This window comes from Grus americana, chromosome Z (assembly GCF_028858705.1).
Source record: "Grus americana isolate bGruAme1 chromosome Z, bGruAme1.mat, whole genome shotgun sequence".
Taxonomy (NCBI): Eukaryota; Metazoa; Chordata; class Aves; order Gruiformes; family Gruidae; genus Grus; species Grus americana.
This window is the reverse complement of record NC_072891.1, coordinates 21,009,339-21,034,385: the sequence shown is the minus strand read 5'-3', so window position 1 is coordinate 21,034,385 and position 25,047 is coordinate 21,009,339. Positions and strand designations below refer to the sequence as shown.

Here is a 25,047-nt window from a genome sequence, read left to right as displayed (position 1 = left end):
TACAAGTAAATCATAAACACAACCAACAGCTTAAGACATTTGCTTCCAGGAAGAGACCTTAAACCTCTGCAAGCTAGTTTGCTCTTCCCCACCTGTGGGATGCCAGACTTGTCCAGGCTTGTTGGTGCCAAATACAGGGCCATTATGAGCCAGCAGAAGGGGCCCTGGGGGAGTCCAGCTTGGGCGAGAGCAGGGATTGAGCAACTTGCTTATCTTGCACTGATAAGCACCGGACCCGAACAGGGGCAGGAGATGAGCAATTTGTTCATCTTAACAAGATGCGGCACCTGACGGGTCTACTCCTCAATCAACTAAGTGAGGGGGAGCCTTCACAGCTTGACGTTACTTTGGTAAAACTAAACAGACCACCGCACCTCTGTACTGAACACCTTTGTTCTCTGCCACTTCCCCCCCAGTCCCAATGAACTGCACAACAAGCCTTGTTAAGGGCCAATCAGCACACAATACCTGACTTAGTCCCACCTCGCCAAAAGTATAAATCTGGCATTTAGAATCCTCTTTTCTGAGGACGAGAACTCCAACTATCCGGATGGGTCGACGGGCCTGGACCTCTCTCCTCCCCAAGCAGGGACGCCTCTTTGGTAAGACTTGCGCCTCCGATTATGTGGGATGTTACCCCGGGAAAACTATCATTAACAAAAGCGCTGAACTATTAACTTGAGCTCAAAATTGTTGCAGTAAGTGCATTTATCAATGGCAATTCCAAACTTTTTATATCTGTCGCCTCAATAAATTACCTATTTTTCTTTTCAACTTTGCGAAGCTGTTTCAGTGAAAGTCCTTAGTGGGGCTCTGACAGGCAAATGTTGACTCTGATAAGTGGCTACACACATAATCCTTTAGACATAAAGCACTGACCAAGTCTGGGACTAAGACTGGACCTAGCCGCACCTAGGCTCCTCTCTGAGAAGGAGTTTAGAAAGCAAGGGGGTCCTTTCTGAACCTCGTGACTCAACGGGAGGGCCTCCCTCAGCCACACATCAGACTTGTACCCTCTCATGCGACACCATCCTCCTCAGTTTCTCTCCAAACTCTTCCAACAGCTCTAATCAGTCACAAGCGTTCTTTTACGAAGTCTTCAGCTAGCATTTGCATCACTAGTTTAGGTGACCCACCTTCATTGCATTTCCTCTTGAAAATACAGGTGAAGATAAATTCTTCACATCTTTACAAAAAAAACGTATACTTGTTGTGGAAAAGAATCCTAGTTGTAGCTGCATCTACAGATCAACAGATTGATATTCAAATAGAAGTGTTACCTCTCTAACAAAAAGATACTTACATTCTAATAATATTGAAGTTTCCTCAATTTCAATCTATACCTTAATAATTTAAATGTATATTTATAATTCTAGAAAAAAAAAATCTTACGTTTCAAATAAAACAACTTCAGATCTCTGCTACTTATTTACATTTAAAAACATAAAAATACTCACCCCACACACCTGCAGCTAAAGATTTATTCTGGTTTGGCTCCCTCTCACATTCAGGGTTCAAAGATGGCTGAAAGAAAGTTTTATCATTATTAAAAAAAAGTCTTGAATTCTGTGATCAATGAAATAAAGCATCACTATACTATCAGCAGTATGACCTCTGCTGTCAAAGACTGTTAACTTAAGACAGACTAGACACTTCCCCCTGAGACTCAATGCTCACTTTTTTCTCTTCTCCAACAAAACACCTCAGGCAGCAGTCAATACTATTACATTAAATGTAGAGAAAGCAAAAACCAGTGACGTATCTTTCTTCAAACAGAAAGCTCATGCTTCCTCTTATATCCTACAATTCTAGGTTGAAGCACAAGATCTCAAAGGGCCATTGGCAGAAAGAACACTTTGTTAGTACTTCAGATTTCCAGTAAGGTAACTGTGTGGAATTTAATCATACACATAACCACAGTGAACTTGAACCCAACTGCAGTTTCACTTAAACACTTAAGTGACAATAATAAACATATAATGACAAAAAATGGATATAAAAGGAGAAACAAGTTAGTGGACAAATGACTAACACCCTCTTACCTATGGGAAGGGTGATCCCTTATATGATGATCTGAAAATGGTGAAATCTCATTAAATACCTTGTAATTGACAAAACAGCACTTGCATAAACAATGAAACTTTGTTTATTAGAATTACAATTAACTTACAAAATCCTCAGCCTCAAACTGTTTGGGTACTTCTTTGTCTTCCTTTTTCCCAATTTCATTATCAGGTACACTGTTTTCATGCAGTCCTTGGCCTTTTCCACAGTGGAAAGTGCTGGTACGAGCGCGGGAACCTCCACCATGGTATCCCCCACGATGGTATATATTTTCTGTACCATTTCTGCCTTGTGAACGCCAACCATTCTTCTCTTTCCACCCAAAATGCCCTTAGATTTTTAAAATTTTAAAAAAATGCAAATACAAACAATTTTCAAATAATATTCTACTTTTGCAAAATTGTTAGAGAAGTTAAGTAAGCAGCTCTGTACTCTGGGATGTGATAGTACAGTAAACTTAAGTTTTCATTCACATTAGCAGCAGGGAAGAATCTTACAAAACAGTGCCAAAGAAAGAGGATAGCAGTCCAACAAGTCAACCTCCTTTTCTGTCTGCTCATTTGTATATTGTTGGCTAGAATATTAACTTGACGTTCTTATTCTTCTTAAGAGAGAAAAACACCTGGAATCACACTACTTTAACCAACCCTTAGTCATCACACCCTCTCCCAGAAGATCTGTCTTTCCATTACCTCTATTTTATTACAGAATAAGAATTTAGCAGAGGAGAGGTATTATCATCAGACTTTTTTCTAGCTAGAGTGCTACAAAGCAATGATGTAAATGTATTCACAATGTTCCACAAAAGCTAAATTATACCTCCATTAGGCCGTCCAATGTTAGGATCAAACCCATCTGAAGAGTTGTGTCTTCTGCGATTTGCTTCATAACGATTCTCAGTCCACGGAAAATTTTCCGAATGTTTCTCAAAGTTCAGTGATGACTGTAAAGGAGCACAAGTGGTAGACCTGAGATATCTGATTAATAACAAAACTGCATTATCAGAACTCTAACATGCACATTACTTATGGTAAATACAATTCATTTTTAGAAGGACTTTGAATGACAGACAATGCAGCAGTCCTCAAGTATGCCTATGTTCAGAGCTATGTCACCATCTCCCATGCTAGCATAGTGGAAGCTGTATCTTCCGCTCCAGGACACTGAAACAGTGCTGAGGACCATGCTTGTGACACAAGGCAAAAAAAAAACCAAGTGCCTATTTTGTTTTGGCAGAAGAACAGAGCACAAGTGACACGTGTTCCAGCAAAGGAAAAATAAAAAAAGGTGTGAAAGGACAGAAGATCACAGCTTGGAAGGCAGAAAAGAAGTCTGAGATCTTAATTTGGGTGGTCAGACTACATTCCATAGAAAGCAAGGAGTCACTTCCACCAGACGCAGCGGTACCCAAAAAAGGCCAAATTTATTTAGTCTTGTCATTGTAACTTAGTAAGGCAAATGCAACTAGTTATGAAACACAAATAAAACCTAGAGTAAAAAGTGTACAGATTCACAAACATCTTCAAATTATCAGCTTGTAAGTGGGCATTGTAGAAATTTTAAAGAAATAAATCCTTAAAATATCAGTAGGAAGAATTTTATGAACTAACTCTCATATTAAGAATAGCACTCAGAAATCAAAATACATCCTGACTAGAACTCATACCTGAGGGGATTAAAATAAAAAAGATCACGTCTTACGGCAGCTATCTTCCCTATTACTTCTATCTGGCTTTATTGTTTTAACACTGTAACGTTTCTTCCTCTGTTACATCTTAAAAATTCAAGAATAAATTTTCATTCTACTAAAGCAGTGCTCAGCCTTACTGTTGTTCACACTACACATCTCCCCGTGAGCAACAGCAGAGGGCTGTGCCACCCAGCACCTCCCTGCCACACAGCCAGCCTTCGATGCAGATGAAGCAAAGCCCCCTTCCCTGCCAGCAGACTTACTGTGCGCATGTATGTCCACTGTACTGCACATGGACAAGAGATGCAACACATCCCAGGGCCATAAAGCTACAAATGCATAAATGCACAGCTGGGTGGAAATATACTGTAATACTAAAAACTTAATGATTAAAAGTAAAAGCTTAATGATTCCAGGGAATATCAACTTTACTGCACCCAGACTATCAATTTTGCTGCCTGAAGCTCGTTCCCTCTCCAGACTGAGTAACACTCAGGAAAACAAGGACAGCAGTAATGGTGTATGTCTGAAAATGAAAGCCCCAACTTTATTTCAACAGCTATTATCCACTAACACCTTAAAACACCCCACTGATCAAAGTGAGCGGGAAAACAACAACAAGAAAAAACCACAATAAAAAAAAAGGAAATCTCAGTAATAAGTTTAACTACTTTGGAGAACATGTTGACGAAAATTGCTTCCTTCTTCTCATCTCCCCCACCTCCTGCAAGAGACAATTACACAAAAGAAATCATACCCAAGAAGAGCTCAAGGTGCTGTTCAAAACTCACTGCTTAAAATTCAAACTCAAGCAAGCAACAGATGTGTTTAAAATACAAAGTTTGTGTTTACAACCCGTACAGGATTCAAATGAAAATGGATTGCCCACTCAATTTGAGACCTGGGAAATGAATTACTTCCCTGACAAACTTGGAGAGAGAGAAAAAAACAGAAAACCACAAGTAACTATCAAAAGATCTAAGTAGTTTAAAAATTATCATAATGAATCACAATATTTAAGTAAAAAAATAAATCCTTATCAACAGATTTTGAATAAGCTGCCAAAAATTTCACAAAGCTCCAGATCTGTTGATCACAGATGAAATTTTAGAAGACAGCTTCATGTGTTCATTTACATAAGACAACCTTCTAATATTGCCTTTGTAGTTTAATCTTTTTTTTGTATGAACTTTGAAGAACAATCATATTTTCACAAAGTGTAACTGACAGCATTTTATTTTTTTATATATATATATATATACAGTGTTTGAGCTGTACATGATATAAAGAATCTAAAGTCTCTTAATTGTGTGCAAAAATCATGCAGTTTGCATTCTCCCCACATGATGGAGGTATCAGTCTATCAAGCCTCTTGTAGCAGAGGTGACAGTAATCTTTGTAAGCAACAGGAAATCTACTGGCAATTTCTGGAAGTTGAGAAATTATCCAACTAGGTTCATCCAGCCAAGAAAGCAAGCAACACACGTTTTTGAAGTATAAGAAGTAATCTTGTTGCTTAACATGAAGTAAGCTTGCAAAAAATGAGTTTACCAGTCTGTCTGCAATCTCCTCATACATGTTTCACAGCAATCCTTTCTGAAAAGTTTCATCCATATCCCAAGATGGCTTCACTATTCACTACACCTTCCCATTTCCATCTGCCCAACTGCAATACTGCACTCACATGAATATAGCAGTTCCAGACCTAAATTAAAGCTACTGAGCAATGGATACCCAGCTATTTAGGTGGACTTTGCTATAAAAGAGACAGGGAGATGATACAAAGCTTATCCTTAAGAGGAAATCATCAGCAATAAGCAAGATGGATTTCAGTCAAGCTGTAATCTGTATCAGTCACTTTGAGAAAGCTCATTCACAATCCCAGCTTCCTGGATTAGGTTTTCCTAATGCTAGCCTTTACCTATGTAAGGAAAAGCCTCAGCTACCCAGGATTGAGGGGGGAAACCAGGCTCCTAAAGATGCAATTCCTAAAAGTGCCTCTTCAGGGAAATAAAATCTGACCTGGTAGAGTTCAGTTTCTCCTTCTCAAGTCTAAATGTTGTTGATACCATAGCCCCACACAGCTCTATTCTACATGAAACATGAGACACCTTGCCTTCTTCACCCCATCCTTCATCTCCATTCCTCTTATCTGGTCTTCTCTTCAGGTGCTTTGTTGATACATGGGAAGCAGAAATAAAAATCTGTTCTAGGAAATGGAGGGGACAGGAGGCCACAACATTTGAGACCTGTCTTGTAGAGGAACGACAGGACAAGTCTTATTCTGTAAACTAAGAATTACTACACATCGGGTAGGACCAAAAAAATTTTGCAAGTGTTTAATATCCAAATGTGCTGTCTATCACAGAATGCTGATCACTGGGGCAGGAGGTAATACAAGGAAATAAGCTGCATTTCAAACAATGAAGCACAAACACTATAATGGAGAAAACATACTACGGAGTTTTTGGAAGAGATGAAAAAAAGTCTATCTAAACTCCCTGAGGCAAAGAATCATGGAATAGAACAAGATCCACAACATATGCTTGCTATGAAATTTCCTGCAATTCAGGAATGAGGTGACAAATACAGCCTATACCTCAGACATATTCAAGTGGTACTGGATTAATTCTGGAACTTAGTTTTATGCTGCTCTATTGACACCTTAAGCATGCAGGAAAGCTCTTCCAGTAGATTATTGAAATATGTGAAGATTGTTTTGTAATTGTGACACCATATTAAACTAAGCTCTGATTACTTTTCCAATTGAAAATGCATTAAATTGGAAAAAAAACAGACCAAAAGAGTTAAATATACCAGAAATCAAGTAGAATGAAAACAAACAGATTGCAGGAACCATCCTGGAACAGATAGGCCTGATGTTCCCAGAACAGCAACTGAGAGTTGCTGATAGACCATACTAAACAAAGAAGCTATCTAGGTCACAGTGTAAAAGAAAGATAATAGAGCAATATGAATAAGGACATTCAATGACCTGACTAACAAAATGCATCCGTGTGTGTAGGCATATAGAAGTAAAGCAATGGCAACACAACTAATACTAACAGCTGACTGTGAACACAACTAATACTGACGCTGACTGTGCATTTAACAATAGCACAAGCCTATTTCCATAAGTTTATAAAGGCTAAAGATTTTCCATGGACATGAAATAAAGCAAGAAACTTACATAAATACATTAAAGTAAGGCAATGCCACTCTCATAGCTGCAGATACGGATACTGCTTTCAAAAGATTATAATGAAGACGACAGGTCTACAAATAGGGAAATAAATGACAGGAGTTTGAGTATCCAGTGCTGCCTCTGCTTCTGCATTCACACAAATTAAGAAAGAGTAGAAGGATAGGCCAGAAAAAAGAAACATTTATTAGACAAACATACTTATGACTTCCTAGAATATTTACAAATCCTAACGATTCAGAGATTGCTACTTACTGTTTCCAAGCTAACTGTCCCATTGTATAAAGTGAGTAACAGTAGACTAGACGAATCAAACACAGTGAAAATGCACAATTATTGGACAAATAGCACCTCACTCCACCAGTAGTAACAAGCAGCCCACCAGCAACTGAAGAGAGGGTTTTTTTAATCACTTGGATGACAGAATAACACTTCCATAAAATTTGTAGGACACAGAGCAAAATCAGAAGCAAGAACATCAAGCACATGCCTTGGTACTTCTAGCACAAAATACAGTAATTAATTTTAAACATTTGATGAAGGCAATCTTAATCCAGCAACAGCTCTGATAATGTGGCCAGGCACACCCTTCTTTACATGAACTCGGCTGCTCAAGCAAAAAACTCTACTGGAGGTATGAGATTGACAACCACAGTACAACTACCTAAATCACAACAACAAGACTTGACAAATATCATCTGTTATCGCCCTACCTATAAAGAGATTTGCATTTGTACTATGATTGAGGTTATGACATTCAGACTTCTCTAATAATGAGAGTGCTTGTTCAAAAGAACAACAAAGAACACACCTTTGTTGATGATGGTGGAGTAGGAAAATTAAGCCAGGCTGGAGCAAAGTCATGCTGCGCCATTTAGGTCCAGGCTCCGAATCAATGAAACAAGGCTTCAACACCTCATGGCAAGTCCCTGTAATTGGAAAAACAAGAAATGAGTATTTTTCAGATGCTTATGTTACAAGAAGATTAAACTTGTGGTGTTTTGATCACTATTTCCCTTCTGTTTTCTGGTATTATTTTCTCACACAGGTCTGGTTTAGAATCTAACTATCCTCATCTTGTTTATAGCATCGCGTTTGTGCTTTTATTACCAAAGTGTCACGCTAATCAAATATATCGCAGGTATCATGAAAATATAACTGCAACATTCCTTCCTTTATTTCCTCTTATAAATGGGATGAAGCATCTTGTGTAAGGTCTGATCCAGAAAGCCGTGGCAAAATTAGCTTGTTGAAATACTTTCTGGTAGTATTTAGAGTAGATTTCAGGAGCTATTTCATTAGCTTCCTAGAAGAAGGTGATTTTTTAAATTAGTCCCTACAAGTTAGTCTCAGAGGCCAGATTACAGTTCCTTATGAAAAAAATAAGATTCTCAGGGCCATCGCAGAGCCCATATTATCTCTAGATTCAATGGAAACAGAGTCTACATGTCCAGAAACAGTGTCAAAATCCAGTAAAATTCTCTAGTTTGAAAATGGGTAAGAGAAAAGTAATGGCTTAAGATTAAAACCCAAGAATACTCTTCCTACCTCACGCTCTCCCCATAAGCAGGAAAACATATCTCAATAAGCAAGAGAATGCAATACAATGTGAACTATATTACCTGAAGCTGAACTATAGCACAGAAAGGAAAGAAATGGATGAAACACTGCCTGAATCATACAGATATCTGAATCATGCTCTGCAGCTAGACACTGCAAAATTGCCAATGATTCAAAAAATATTTTAAGTATGATATACACACTATTAGAAATCCAGCTAGTGAAAACATAATAAACACCCACATGCATTTCAAAGGGAAACCCAAATAAACATGTGTTCCACATCTCTGCACAACAGCGTGCAGATCTGTTAGCGAGCATAGATGTAGTAGATTTTAATCTAAGGCGCTGTAATGTTAGCATTAGTAAACTGTGGAATCTGAACTCATTAACTGATAATTATTGATGTATTCTGGCCTGAGCCAGGCTATTGCAGATTTCCAGTGACAGATGAGAATGTTCCAGCTTCTAAAAGAAAGTCTAACAGATCTGTAAGCATTAAACTGCACTTAGTTGAGCTGCCAGTTCTTTTTTTATGCTATGAGCTCATATGTAGGTTTTTAGGTACCTCCAACACCAGAGTTAAACTGTAAGGTCAGATGAACAAAATCTACTATCATTATTAAAGAGAGACAAGTTTAAAGGTATGTCTCACCCCAATAACTTGTTATAAATTGCTCTGTTGAAATCATCCAACGCTTTCTTTTAAATTACTCTCAACAAAAATTCCAGAGATATTTTCTAAAGTATCCAATTTTGTCAGACTAGCAAAAACAAATAAAGGAAGTTCTAGAGTCACAGAACCATCACAAAAATAGCTTGTCTTTCTAACAGGAACCAAATTCACTTTTACTGATTAATCATGTTCAGTAATGGTATAGAAACAGAAAAGGGTATACGTTTACAGATGAACCAATACAAGAGATGCTAAATTAAGAAACAGCAAATTAAATGTGAGCAGACTGCAGCTCCTTCCCTCAGATACAGTTCTCATCTCCAAGCTGGAGAATGCTGAAACCTTTAGAAAGGATCAAGACAGGTATCAATAGTGGAAGATCAGCACAACAACAACCACATCTTCAGACCAAGGCAATTACAGTCTGAAAAACAAAGGGAGAGATTATGTTTATACCAAATAAGAACATAACAAAGGATCCAAGAAGTATTATTGGTGAATTGGCTATTAGGTATGGGACAACAAAGGCACTAACAATGTGATTTCTTAACAAATTCATATTAGTATTTTTAGAAAACTAGTCAAGCTTCCTAACACTACTATTTATCCAACTGCCATAAAAAAGTTTTTTTCTTAACTCATTGTGCTGCTTTTGATTGGGATAGAGTTAATTTTCTTCATAGTAGCTGGTATGGGGCTGGTTTGGATTTGTGCTGAAAACAGTGTGGATAACACAGAGATGTTTCGTTACTGCTGAGCAGTGCTTACACAGAGCCAAGGCCTTTTCTGCCTCTCACACCACCCCACCAGCGAGTGGGCTGGGGGTGCACAAGGAGTTGGGAGGGGACACAGCCAGGATGGCTGACCCCAACTGACCAAAGGGATATTCCATACCATGATATCATGCTCAGCATATAAAGGGCTCGGGGCAGAAGAAGGAAGAAGGGGCGTTTGGAATGATGGCATTTGTCTTCCCAAGTCACAGTTACGTGTGATGGAACTCTGCTTTCCTGGGGATGGCTGAACACCTGCCTGCCCATGGGAAGTGGTGAACATATTCCTTGTCTTGCTTTGCTTGTACACGTGGCTTTGCTTTACATATTAGGTCCTACCATCCAGAGGGACCTTGACAGGCTGGAAAGGTGGGCCCGTGCAAACCACATGAAGTTCAACAAGGCCAAGTGCAAGGTCCTGCACGCGGGTCGGAGCAATCGCAAGCATGACTATAGGCTGGGCGAGGAATGGATTGAAAGCAGCCCTGAGGAGAAGGACTTGGGGGTATTGATTGATGAGAAGCTCAACATGAGCTGGCAGTGTGTGCTTGCAGCCCAGAAAGCCAACCATGTCCTGGGCTGCATCAAAAGATGCATGATCAGCAGGTTGAGGGAGGTGATCCTGCCCCTCTACTCTGCTCTTGTGAGACCCCACCTGGAGTACTGCATCCAGCTCGGGGGGTCCCAGTACAGGAGAGACATGGAGCTGTTGGAGCGAGTCGAGAGGAGGGCCACAAAGCTGATCAGAGGGCTGGAGCACCTCTCCTGTGAGGACAGGCTGAGAGAGTGGGGCCTGTTCAGCCTGGAGAAGAGAAGGCTCCGGGGAGATCTAATTGTGGCCTTCCAGTATCCAAAGGGGCCTACAGGAAAGATGGTGAGGGACTGTTTATGAGGGAGTGTGGTGACAGGACAAGGGGTAATGGGTTTAACCTGAAGGAGGGTCGATTTAGATTAGATGTTAGGAAGAAATTCTTTACTGTGAGGGTGGTGAGGCACTGGAACAGGTTGCCCAGAGAAGTTGTGGATGCCCCATCCCTGGAAGTGTTTAAGGCCACGGTGGATGAGACTTTGGGCAATGTGGTCTAGTGGAGGGAGTCCCTGCCCATGGCAGGGGGGTTGGAACTAGATGATCTTTAAGGTCCCTTCCAACCCAAACCATTCTATGATTCTATTAAACTGTCTTTATCTCAACCCACAAGTTTTCTCACTTTCACTCTTCCAATTCTCACCCCCATCCCATGGGGGGGAGTCAGCAAGCAGCTGCGTGGAGGTGAGCTGCCGACTGGGTTTAAACCACAACACTCACTAACATCCCCACCTTTTACCTTTTGCACATCAATAAAGGGCTCAGTCAAGATTTGGTGATCACCAAGTATCAGAGGACTGGAAAGGTGTTTTGAACAGCTTTGTCCATAGCTCACTGATACTGGATGTATATTTCTTCCCACAAAAATTATTCTAGAAGCAGATTCAAGTCTTCCTCATGTTGTTAGTTCTTCAACTGTAAGTTCTAAAAAGGTTTTTGATGGTGCTGCTCTGTCAGATGAGTCAAATCCTTTCCTACCAAGCAGTATAGTGAAGTGATAAAGACAGAGGCCTGGGCCAAAACTACACAATACTCAGAGTACAAAGTCAGCAACAGAATATCTGTAAATTTGAATAGGCCCATAAAAGAAAAACTCTTTTAGGTCTAATTGTTCCAGCTGGTTTTGATAAAAAAAACCCAGCCATAAAAAAAGCACAGATGTATTTTTAGAACACTATCCAACCAATTTCACAGGTTTACCGTTAAAGACTACCAAGAAAAGCAACTATTGAGGATACTGACTGCCATACCACCCAAGTCAAGAAAACACTTTCTCTCATCTGATTGTATATATTATTATTGATCTGGCAATTAAACAAGAGAAAATCGAGTTTTTTCATATTAAACCATACTAATTTCTAATAGGCACAAATACCCTGGCCATAATTAATTCGGGAAACAAGCAGATCAGGAAAAGGCAAATATTAATTTTTTTTTAAACTCTTGCTTACGAAATTAAATGAAGAAATCAAATATTAAACAGTATAGTAAATTTTTCCTGCACTACTACATTTTTCTTTTTTAAATAATCTCAGAAAAAGATAGAAGTAAACTCACAGTTAGAATAACAGTACAGAAATTTAGAATTTCACTTGGTGTAACAATGAACTATTTCAGTCATCAGGACAAGAAAAGTCCAAGAAAACTACTTGGCATGCTTTGCCTCACAAAATGAGGACCTAGGATGTATTTAAACAGTGGTTATAAACATCTGTAGGAGTAAATTCCACCAAAAAAAGAGATGTCTTAATTCAAAACACCATAAGAATCACAAGAAGATACCGATCATAGTAGTTTTGGGCTGGACACACAGTCCTGAAGATCAGAAGAGCAAGATTCTGGAACAACTTTAAGACTTAAGACAAATATTTGAACTTGTCAATTCCTATTATGTTTCTAAATCAGAAACTATTAATTATAACTGAAGAGTTTAATGTGTAGCAAAATGCATGTACACATTGTAATAATTAATACAATTTTTCCCACCTTAGGTGATAACCATATGAGAATACTGTTCCCCCACCAAGTTTTTTCCCTCTCTCTCCCCTGCTACTTAAAATCAATATAGTGTTTAAAACCCAAGCTTTTTAAGCATGAAGACCACCCACTACAACCAAAGTGTAAATTTTTTTTTTTTTTCTGCAGTAACACAGATAGAATTGAACATGGTACAAAAGCAGAAAACAAAAGCAGAAAGTTATTCATGAACTTTTGGATTAACCTACTTTCAGATTACCTTAGCAAAGTGCTTCTTCAAGCTTCATCTTACATTACAATTTTCACCTTATCTGCAACCTTTAATTCACTATTACTGAAAAAAATATGCAACAGACAAAATAACTAATGTTTAAGTTTTGTTTGCAAAGCTTGTTTGTAAGCTAAAACCCTCCATGCATTTCGCACATAAACAGGGGCACAAAATACATAGATCAAGGAGATTCAGTTGAACAAACTATCCAAAACATTGTTATGGAATACATCTTGGGTTTAACATTTTCTCACATTTTAATAGAACTTGTGTCATTTCTTGCAGTAACTTTTTTTAAAAACAATCTCTCCCCCTGTCATCCCCCCCCCTCCATGTTTTTGGAGGGGGCAGGGGGAGGAATGGGGGAAGAATGGGACAACACATGACAGACTAAAACATAACAGATCAACCACAGAATGCTTGTTCATTCTCATACCATTTGTCCTACATTAGGGACCCCTGCCACCTAAGTCAGTTACAGATTTCACCCTCCTTCACTCCTGAATGATTTCACCAAATAGGCAGACTCGCAATACGTGGCAGTAGCTTCTAACCACTAGTGAAGCGTGAGAGCATTACAAGCCAAGCATAGTGAAAAACTCTAGCAAGCATCTGTTAGTCCAGCCTCTATCTCTATGTAGCACATCAAAAATGGGAATACAGTGCAGTCACATACCAGACTCACTACAGACAGGGTAACTGTAGAGTCACTACAGACAGAATCGAGTGCATTTATTAACTCACTTAGCTGCAGTGCTAAACCAGGAAGCAGCTGTGCTGCCAAAAGTTCTAGAGCAAAAGGATAAGGCAAGAAGAAAGACCTAGACTTTTTTTTTTTTTCATGCCAGGCACCTATAAAAAGCTAGAAACAATTAGACCTGACAAAGCTTTAAAATATATTAAAAAAAAAAGTCTCCAACTCAAACACTGGAACACTTATGAACTAACCTGACTTCCTTCATATACTAGAAATTGATACAATGTCTCCTGCGCTGCTCTTGCCGACACAGTGAAACAATTGTAATTTCCTTTACAAATGTCTTCAACCTGGCCTTAAACACATCAGTAAAACACAGGCTACTGAGGTCTGGAATAAACTGGTTACATACAAAAAAAAAAAAAGAAGTTTAAGTGATCCCTTCTGTTCCCTTATTCTTTATCCAGAATTTCTTCTAGCTTCAGTTCCATTAATCAACTCTTTCCAGCATTAGAAATCCTCACTCTATATATTTGCCTACTTATACAATACTAAAAACAGCTATAAGCATCGCTGGAAGTGCATAATACTCTTCAGGAGTTGGAAAAGTGACTCCCATGAGAATTCATCTCCAGGGAATCTCTGCACTGGCTGCACAAGTGGACATGAGAGCCTACAGACAGGGCAAGAAGAAATGCTCCTCTTGGGTATTGCAAGGGCAGAGAGCAGAGCAAGCAGATGTAATCAAAGCATTCTGAATTTTAGTTCCATGTTTTTGTTTTGTATAAACAGGTCAAATAAGAAAAAATGAGCCCGATTATTAAAGTACAGAATCCCAAAAGTACTATGGCATATAAAATAATATGCATTCACAGTTAACTGCTATGATTTTTTGAGACAATTTTCCTTACTTGGTTTAGGTAGCTGTAACTAGAGGAAATGCATTTAGTATCACATATTTAATATATTTAACTATAAGCACTATAAGAACGTTGCAACTCATAAGACTCAAGTGTAAAAACTTGTAATCCTCCCTTTTACTTTCCCAGGTCCACACCCATTACAGATTATAGGAGGAACCTCGCAACAACACAACTCTTCAATTATCACAGGCAGGGTTATGAACTTTAAGCATCCCATTGTAACGAAACATAGCTACCTTGTAACATCCCTCTGAGGGCATACCCTCTACTCTTTTCTCAGCATTCTGTAGGCCCTCAATAGCATAAACAAACAAGAAGCTCCCTCACCGTTTTCACCTTCACAAAATTTTACATGAGAAAAACATTAATTTGATGGCTTACTGTGGTGGTTTAACCTTGGCTGGATGCCAGGCATCCACCAAGCCACTCTATCACTCCCTTCTTCAGCTGGACGGGGAGAAGAGAAAAGTAAGATGGAAAAAACAACCCTAAACTCGTGGGTCAAGATAAAGGCAGTCTAATACAGCAAAAGCAAAAGGCCGTGTGCAGAAGCAAAGCAAAAGCAAAAGACTTACTCTCTACTTCCCATCAGCAGGCGATGTCCGGCCACCTCCCGGGAAGCAGGACTTCAGTATGTGTAGTGGTTGCTCCAGAAGACAAATGTTTCATGAAAAAACGCATGCCCCCAGTTCCTCCCCCTATCTCTCAGCTTCTTATTGCTGAGCAGACGTCATACAACATGGAATATCCCTTTGGTCAGTTTGGGTCAGCTGTCCTGGCTTTGTCCCCTCCCAAGATTTTGCCCACCCCCAGCCTACTGGTGCGGGGGGGGGGGGGGGGACGGGGGCGGGAAGGGGGAGAGAAATGTTGGAGAGACAGCCTTGATGTGCGCCAGCACTGCTCAGTAGTAGCCAAAACACTGGTGTGTTATCAACACCTTGCTAGCTACCAATGCACAGCACAGCACTATGAGGGCTGCTGTGGGGAAAATTAACTCCATCTCAGCCAGACCCAATACACTTACTAATTTTAAATCTGGAACGTATCTTCTAAAAAAGATACTTTTTTCAGAAAGTATATTACATCCAGAGAACATTTTGAAAGACTGAGGACCAACTCTAGTTCCTTAGAAGATCAAAAAGAGTATCAGGCTCTCTCCATAGGAAAGATGCTCTAGTACCTTAATCATCTTTTTGCAGTCCTTTACTGAACTCACTCCACTAAGTCCGTACGTTTCTTGCACTGGGGAGCCTATAGTGGGACACAGTGCTCCACATTTGGCCTCGCCAGGGCTGAAGGGAGAGATGAACTCCCTTTGATCTGCTGGCAACACTCCTCCTCATGTAGCCCAGGGAGATGCTGGCCTTATTTGTTATGCAGATGCATTGCTGGCTGATGGTTGGCTTTTTGTCCAACAGGACCCCCAGGTCCTATTCAGCTCCCAGCATGTACTGGCACGTGCAGTAGCATGGCATACTACTCCCCAGACACAGGACTTCACACTTTCCCTTTGTGAACTTCATGAGGATCCTTTGTCCCGTTCTCCATCCTGTCCAGGTTCCTCTGAATGGCAGCATAAACATCTACCATAGCAGCCATTCCTCCCCATTTTGTATCATCTGCAAACTTGCTGAGTGTAAACTCTGCCCCATTGTCGAGGACTTTAATGAAGATGTTAAATAGTACAGGCTCCAGTATTGAACCCTGGGGTACAACAATAACAGCTTCCTCCAAATGGCCCTTGTGCCCCAATCACAACTCTGACAAGCCGGGCCTGGCCATTCAACCAGTTTTTGATACACATCATCATTCACTTCTCTACACTTTGTCAGCTTCTCTAGGAGGATGTCATGAACACAATGTCAAAAGCGTTATTGAAATCAAGATAAACAACATCCATTGCTCTCCCTTCATCTACCAAGCTAGTCAGCTCCTTGCAGAGGGTTATTAGCTTGGTTAAGCATGATTTCCCCTTCATAAAGCCATGCTGACTGCTCCCACTCACCTTCCTGTCCTTCATGTGTTTGGAAATGGTTTCCAGGATTAGTTGCTCTACCACCTTCCCAGGGACTGAAGTGAGGCTGACCAGCCTGTAGTTCCCTGGATCCTCCTTCTTATCCTTCCTGATGACAGGATTGACATTTGCTCTCTTCTAGCACTCAAGAGCCTCTCCCAATCACCCTGAGACCTCTTGAAGATAATAAGGAATGGCCTTGCAATGACATCAGCCAGCTCTCTCTGCACTCATGGGTGCATCCTGTCCGGCCCCATGGATTTACATAGATCTCATTTAAGTGTTCCCTAACCTGATCCTTTCTCCACCGTGGGTGGAGAAAAAAGCACAGCAGAACTTTAAGATGACAAGGACATGAGATCAGAGACTGTCTCCACCCAATTTTAAGAGCATGTTGTTTAACTTGTCTAACCAGTATTTAGCTGGCAGAAGTAAGACAGTCCCATTGGTACTGAAGAGATCCAGCTTCAGGGAGGTCTCTTCAAGTGTACAAAATAAAAATATCTCCTCAGTCCAGAAAGATGTCTTGAATGTTTAAGATAGGTTTCATTACTGTGGGCAAAATACATTTGGTAACACTATTTGTCTGAACTACCAGAATAAACAAAAACAGCTTTTTTTTTCCATAATGTCCTAGCATGAAGAAACAAAAATGGTGACACCATTATAATAAGGAAAAGGTTAGTCAATATAATAGTAAAATAGCCAAAACACCTACAATCTAAAAATTTAATTTACTAAAAGATTGTATGCTTTTGTCCATCTTATGGATTATCATATTAATTAATACATCCAATTTAAATGGAGCCAACCAAAATTTTATGGGAAAAACAATTTTTAAAATAATACTAAAAATTAGGGGAAAAAAAACCACGCTGACAGCTGAACCCATCTCACCAGAAGCTAGAGACAAGGAAAAATAGTTCTGCATTTTCAGCTTCTATACTTCTCATGCTCTGTGGATAGCCTATATTATTTCAAACAAAGCAGTTTCTGTGACACTGGGTATTTCAGAGACTGTCTCTCAAAAAAAACCTCAAAAAGCTAGGAATACTTGAAGCTTGTGAGTGGAGTAGCAAAGTTATTAACAGGGGAGAAAAATAAGGAAGCTTCAAGCCATGAATTCCAGAAGTTAGAAGGGAGATATAAATTCAAATTTCTTGATGCTCCCTGAAGACCAGTTTATCAGTCTATCGATTTGCATAGAGAAACTCTTGAATAGAATAAATGTTAAAAGCACATGGATATATACACATTCATAGTCTTCAGAAAAGTCTAAAATTAGCATGTACACATATCTAAGTGGCACATACCTATGATCTTTTACCTATTGCCTCACAGATTATTATTACCACGAGCACACTGCACCACAAACTACATGTGGGAACCTTAACTCCGCCCCTCAGCTACACACTTGTTTGACAATCCACCCTCACCTTGTCACCATAATTTTTAGTGCAATATTTAAAAATAGGGGAAAACAAGTTTGTAAGCCATCAGAATTAAAATATACTATAATGTTGTTGTGACAGTAGAAAAAATAAAAGGTTATGTATTATTCGATGTCTCAAGTTTGTTGCCGCTGCTTTGCTTCCTTGGTAATGAGCTACAGCAAGTATATCAAATCCTTAAGAAGTCAGGAAGACAAATGAAGCATATATATGAATTTCAGAGGTGTCTAATAAGGAAGTCTGTATGACATCTTTGAAAAGAGTGACCATCTAACAAGAAGGGAAAGGAGGCACATGATTTTCTAGGAGGGAATTAAAACTGAATGTTTACTATCAGACATGACAAACACCAGTGGTGCTGCATTTCACAATAAAAAGAGAAAGCTATTTGCCAAGGTAAAGTTCTCACTAAAACAGAGCAACTCCAGAATAACTGAGCTACAGAATAAATTCACCCTTCAGTTCTCCCGCCTTGGACCAGCTTCAAATGTTTATTTCACCTATTTAGCATCAACCATAGAAAAACTACAAAGCTTTGCTCTGAATTAGGCAGAGAAACTCTACGCACAAGTCCTACTCATCAGACTACACAGTCTCTCCTTCACAAACAGAAACATTCAGAATTTTTCTCAAACTAAGCAGGCCTTTAAAATAACCCACTCCATCAAAAGTTTTTTCCTTCTGCCACAAAACCACATTCTTTCAAACCACAAATTTCTTGTGATAACAGATCCTTCCCTGTTACTTCTAGTCAAGAGTAGGACTAATTTGAAGTAAAGTTGTAAGTGTAAACTTTAAACTACTTTTGTTTAAATCCTATAGATCCCGATTTCCATCCCCCTTTTAAAGACAGAGCTTACTGGAGATGTTCCTTACTCTGTGATTCATTTAGTTTGAACAAAGCAAAATGAGCTAATTTCAAGTTATTTTGCTATCCCAAACTTGCATGTTAGTAAAACAGAAAATAATATTCCAACCCCAACACAAGCTTCACAGAGTTTTAAAAATGGAAGCATTTCTACTGATCACAAATTGCTGCAAAAGCATGACAATTATTTGAACTAAAGATTATTTATTTCCTTTCTTTTGTCTCCGTGTAAATACACAGCCACGACAACAGAATGAGCTTAAATCTCTACAACCAATTTTTTAACACTTTGAAGGGAAAGTGTGCATGTTGCCCCCTCCCTATATTTCAGTGCAGAAGAGGGTTTACGGACATATAATTTACAAATGAGGTTAAGTTTGGGTATGGTAATTATCTCAAGTTATTTGGTTCTCTAAAATTTACTGTCAAAGACTCACACCTCCAATAAAAAGAAAGGGAGCTGAACCTTTAAAGGTCTTCTCTCCCACTGGTTCTAGGGCCACTAAAAGTTCTGAACAATTCAGCTAAGGCCTCTTTCTCAACTGTGCTACTACTGCAGAGCAAGGAAAATCTCCGGGTTTAGTCTTGCTGTCCCCACCATCCAACGCAGAACTGTTCTGATGAGTATTCTAGCACTAGACACTAAGGAAGAGTAAAAGAAAATATCCACGCTTTAATTTACCTTCTTGCCTCATATTTAAAAAGAAGTATGAGAACTAAGGCTTCCTGCAGAACACTGAGGATGGATCCATGTCCTCTGTCAAACCTAAATGTTAAAGGAGAGGCTGCTGCCCGATCATTCACACACCATTAAAGGTGTCACACACACACAGAGGGAGAAGCTGTTGAGGGATATTAGTTGTTTAACATAAATAAGTTTTAATTAGAATAAATTACTTAGGATTATAATAGGGTGTGATTTGTGCTGTTTGCTTAGCTTTACTTAGCATGAGTGGCTAGATTTGCTGAAGTCTTTAGGCTATGACAGAGTTATTTTTCTTAGCAATTTTCCTAGCAGTTGGTACAGTGCTGTGTTTAGTCTTTTAGTATAGGAAAGTATTTTGATATCACCATTGTTTTGGTAGTGTTTTTCCCAAGTCCGGGACGCTTCAGTTCTCCATGTTCTGCCAGCAAGGGCAGGTGCCGAAGGAGCGCAAACCAGACGATAAGGAGGCTCCAACCTTCAGCTGAAACTGCAAATCAGCAAGATAATAGCCTGCCTGGGCACAGAAAAAGAATCCAATTAGATGTTAAAAGACCCCAGACCAAAAATCACCACTGGAACTAAAAGAGCTTGGACAGTGCATGAAGGGTGCATGAGGGGTGGGTGTATAGATCACAAGTGTATAATTGCCCCGGGATTTCTTTGTTCAGGGTCCCTCTCCCTGGAGGCACCCAGCCCAGGCTGTTCTTACTGCTGTACCTTTCAATTAAATTATTTTATAAAATCCAACGCCTGAGACTCTGCTACAGGAAACTTAGGGTTGAGCCTGAAGAAGGAGGAAGTGTGCCCAAGAAGTGTGTGTGTGTGCAACATCGTGAATGTTGTGTGAATGCTCGGGCGGCAGCTCCTCCTTTAACACTGAACACCTCCAAAAGTCTAATGACATGCCTAGGTGTAAGAAGTGTATGAAGCCAAACTGTAACAGTCAATTCTTTTAACCATTTAACGCCAACACATTGCCTCATACAGCCACAGCCCTACAACCTAGCTGTACAATGACTTAGCAAAAAAACAAAAACAAAAAAAAAAGGAAAATTCGCCTTCATTTCTACCTAGGGCTGAAGTTCCTTATGTGAGGAGGAATCGACTAAAGCACACTTTGTTTTGCATAAGGATCTAGAATGTCGGCAGACTTGGGGGGACACTGATGTTCTAAAAATACCAGTCACTGCACTTTATCATATGGTCCCCTTCCTGTATATATATATAAATGTGCTTCATAAGCAACAAGGTTTACATCACTTCTGTGAATCAAATATTAATGTCACAACATTCAAAACATCTTTTAGGAAATGTTTTAGAAACAAAGTTAATAAGAAAGCTTTGAACAACTTAATCATCACTTCTATTCAAAAAAGTTTTTCCTCCTTCCACTGTACCAAAATGTAAATTTAAAAAGTAAACAATTTCACAACACAGAATAACTTCATATTTGAAGGTAAACTACAACCAGGTTCCTTCTGCTTGAAACCCTATACACTTGCAGTACCATTAGTGGAGAGCTAGATAAACGCTCATCTCTTGCCCTTTGCAAGGTTCAAAGTCCAAAAGCCGAAGTGTTAGTGCACTAACATCACTACCCCGTTCAGCATACATTATGTAGCAAAATCACCAGGAATTCTTTTGCACTTGGGAGTCTTCACAGGGATCTAAAGAAAAAGCAGTTTAAAAAGTCAGCAGCTTTGACTTATCCTGAATGTATAAAGCAGAAAAGTAATTCTATGTATTTTAGCTGTTTCCCAGACTATGTTTACCCAAAATACAAAAGGAGGTGATTGTGGAAGAGTTGATAGCACCACATAGGGCATTATCACCAGTTACTGTATAATACTACTGCTCAAACACACACAGTAATAAAAACCAAAACAAAAAGCATGCCAAGTCTCATTCGAGTTCATTTATAATAGGGTCTGTAAATAGTTCTCCTTGCAGGCCAGAATTTAGTCTTCGTACTGAAAAATAAAAGCAACTTTCCCAAAAGTTACTGATGAACTATCACTGGTTTATGCACACATTTTAAACAGAAGAATCTCATTAGAATGGAGGGAAAGAAAGAACCATAAAGTATATTAACTTGTTAAGTACTAACAAAGCTAAATATCTACACAATTTCTCTATATTATTTTACAAATGTAATTCCACTTAAGCTTTGCTGCAAGTTTAAACTCTGCTTACTCTTAAAAGCCTCCACCAACACTTTTTTCACACAGCAGAGCAGCCTACACCACTCAAGACAATGTCTCAATACAAATGTACCCATTCTAGGATTCTACCAGAATAAACACATCAATAAAAGAGCCAAGCTGCTGACAGTTATTCCAGTACAAAAGCAATGTTTACATTAAGGCTTAAAGTATAACCTCTTGGGGGCAACGATCTTATCTTCATAGCTGTCTGCAAACCATTTAACAGAGGGTCAGCACCAGACAAATAAAAACTTAAAGAAGAAATTAAAGTGGACCAGCATGCTAGGCATTTTCTCCTCAATGGGCCTAACCCCAGTATGAATTTTGCTTAGGGTACAAGGACACAGCTGTAAAACTCACCTGAATCCTTGTCAAATACATATGCATACAAATAAGAACAACTGGACTTCCCAAGTGCAAACACAGTGAAAAGAAAATATATACATATATCCTACCAGCAGAGACATGTAAAGACAGAGTTAATTTAATGAAGCTAAAAAGCAAACTCTTCAAAGGATCCAGAAGGGAGAGTCCAGATAAAGATGTCAGCCAAAATAGTAAGTGGGGGGATGCAGCTCCTTGATTTCAGTGAGAGCCTCTTGTCAAAAGGTAAGTATATCACAGCACTAAAAGTTACTATGTTGAAAAAAGAGACATACCACTTTTCCAACTCTTTCAATTTACCAAATGCTTTCAAGTAAAACACAGACTAATCCAACTAAAGGCACGAGGAAAATCATTCTTCTTTGTTGGTTTGGTTCCTTCATGTGTGGCTGAGTTCATTCAGTCAATCCCCAGCCACACTGAGACTCAATGTAAAAGAGACACAAGCCACAGCCACAAGAAATTACAGGAACAGACTCCTAATCAAATTCCATAGTTTCCATGTTTTCAAAAGAGCAAAACTGAAATAGAAGTTAAAATAACAAAACAGCAAGGCCATCCAAACAAAGCAAAATGCTGAAGGTAGATCAACTTTTAGATATTGACAAGACAGCACACAGAATACAAGTACCTCAGCGAGCCTAAGAATTTAAAAAACTTACTTAGATGCAAGTCTTTCATTCATGGTCAAAATAACAAGGTATAAGGGGAAAAAAACACTGTAGCAATCTTTACATACAGTTTCACAGGCTTAACATTACTTTTTCTACAAGGCTTTAACACAAGCCATCTTTCCAAACATCTTTGCACTGCCCATTCCTTTTTTCATTAGCTCACTACTACTACTATTACTACTGCTTCAGTATTGCAGAAGCTCTGAAGAATTTTTAAGAGGTAGCAACTAAGGTAAATGTATCACCTTTACCAGACACTCAGTTTACAGTCTACCCAATAATGCTTAAATTAAAGCTTTATGAATAATCAAGGGGTAGTAGGGGGGAGAGAACTTAAGTAAAATTACCACTGACTTTTGAATTAAGTTCTTCTGTCCATCTTAATTTTCTTTGAGGCAGTAGCAATTCAGTTGAATGCAAACCTACAAAAAAATTATTGTAAACATATTAATTTCAATATTTAAATTATATCTATCTTCAGAAACATTTAACCACTACAGGAGGAAGGGGACAGCAATACATCTAAAAATAACATGTAAAATTAGTTAGTTCACTAGATTTTGTTTTGAATCCTTCCAAAAAGGTGGAGGTTTTTTGTAATGTTATACTTTCAGACCAGGCTCATTCATTCCTACAGAATAGGAAATTACTCTGAACACAACCTTAAAATATCAACACATTAAAAAGCTAGTTTGCATAGGCAGTAAAACTAACTTTTGGTAAAAAATATCTTGGTTCCCTAAGTGACAAAGAACAGTGGAAGGAAATAATAAATAAATAAATAAATAAATAAATGCCAACAGAACTACATTATTAGTTTATTATTATACTGCAAAAACATCTAATGGAAATGATAGATTGAGATTTCCAAGCCATCCAGCAGACTTGGTCAATAAGTATAATAGCTCATTGTTGAGATTACAATATTAATGTGAAGGATAAGTTACCTAGGGATTCAGTCTAGATGTACCTATTTTTTGATCTCCCAGAAAAATCACATTCCTATCTGCACATTTCTTCTTGAACATGTATTCTTCAAATTCTTCAAGAATTATTCCATTAATTATTAAAAACAGCAAGTAAAAATGAGATTCTGCAAGCTTATTTCAATGTTCTCAAAACACCCAACAACCCCTAGGCAGTAAACATTACTAATTTAAGGATTTTACTGATAAAATGTTTATTCAAGGGTAAACTGATTTATGAACAGTATAACACTTACCTAATCCAAGAGGACTATGCAAGGTGTTAGGTACTGTGTGATTTATATTTTTCCAGTTTGTTTTCCTTGAGATAATATCCCCAGTTCTCGTTGATACTACATTCGTTGCTCTTTGACGTAGATTTGACCTCACAGAAATCAGCCACCCATCCTTCTTGCTTACAGATTCCACAAGGCTATCTCCAAAATTTGCCAACTCTCTGTCTTAAAAAGCTTTTTTTGTCTCTGACAGCTTCTTCTCTTGTCTATTCCATGTACATATCACTATAAGAAGCATCAGCTCCAGGTGAAATAAATACACTTTTTACAGCACAAACTGTGAAGCTGAAAATCCAAATTTCACATCTGAACTGTGGAACATCTGCTAGCTTCGGGTAACAGAGGCATTTGTAAACAACAGCTATCTGGATACCTCCATACTGCTTATTGGGAACAACATTTTTCAACAAAAATATTAAATAAAATACAAAAGAAAAAATGATAAAAACCCATCTATTAGATTCTTCATTTAGAAAATAGGTCTCACTGCAAAATGACAGAAGGCTATGTCAAAAAATCTAAAAAATAAGATAAGGGGAAAAATATCTGCCATGAAACTTTTCAGCAATGTCTACACAGTGACTCAGGCTGCATTTAACCTGGAGCCAGTTAACAAAACTGCTTATGCCTATGACTCAGACAGAATGTTGCCTAGAAGAAAAAAGTATCTAAAAGCAAGAAAGCACTTTATTTTGACAGCCAAAGTATTCAGAATTTGATAAATTTAGCCATGTATCCATGCCATGTGGACAAAAGCATCTAAGGGTGAGGTGCTCGGCAGTGCTAAAAAGAAAAAGCTCACGACTTCAAACTTCCAATTCACTTCTCAGATGCCTACTGTTTGTTTCAGGAGGAAGCACCTGGACAAGTAATCCCAAAACAGTGTCCGATATTTCTCCCCTTTCACGAGAAGCAGCTGCTGCAGGTACGTTTCCACCTTTTTTTTCTCCCTAGCAGCTGAAGCAAAAGGCTGCAAACATCCAGGACTCCCTCTGTAATCCAAACTGCCTACGGTAAAAAGAACCAGAACAATCAGTTTTCTCTTTGGAAATCTGAACTGGCGTCA

General features: G+C 38.8%; 1 protein-coding gene across 4 annotated transcripts in view; it reads right to left on the bottom strand.

The window, feature by feature from the left end:
• The window catches only part of GPBP1 (GC-rich promoter binding protein 1), a 39,275-nt gene that overhangs the window by 13,226 nt on the left and 1,002 nt on the right, over window positions 1-25,047 (bottom strand). The window contains exons 2-7 of one of the 4 annotated variants that reach the window (XM_054810097.1): window positions 23,943-24,989; window positions 23,075-23,142; window positions 7,768-7,885; window positions 2,884-3,007; window positions 2,171-2,394; window positions 1,458-1,524 (exon numbers count right to left, since the gene is read on the bottom strand). In XM_054810097.1, coding sequence (XP_054666072.1) covers window positions 1,458-1,524; window positions 2,171-2,394; window positions 2,884-3,007; window positions 7,768-7,830 — 478 coding nt within the window. In that variant the 5' untranslated portion in view covers window positions 7,831-7,885; window positions 23,075-23,142; window positions 23,943-24,989. Of the gene's footprint in view, window positions 1-1,457; window positions 1,525-2,042; window positions 2,123-2,170; window positions 2,395-2,883; window positions 3,008-7,767; window positions 7,886-23,074; window positions 23,143-23,942; window positions 24,990-25,047 lie in introns of those variants that run through there. The other 3 variants (XM_054810098.1, XM_054810099.1, XM_054810100.1) reach the window with 3 other exon arrangements.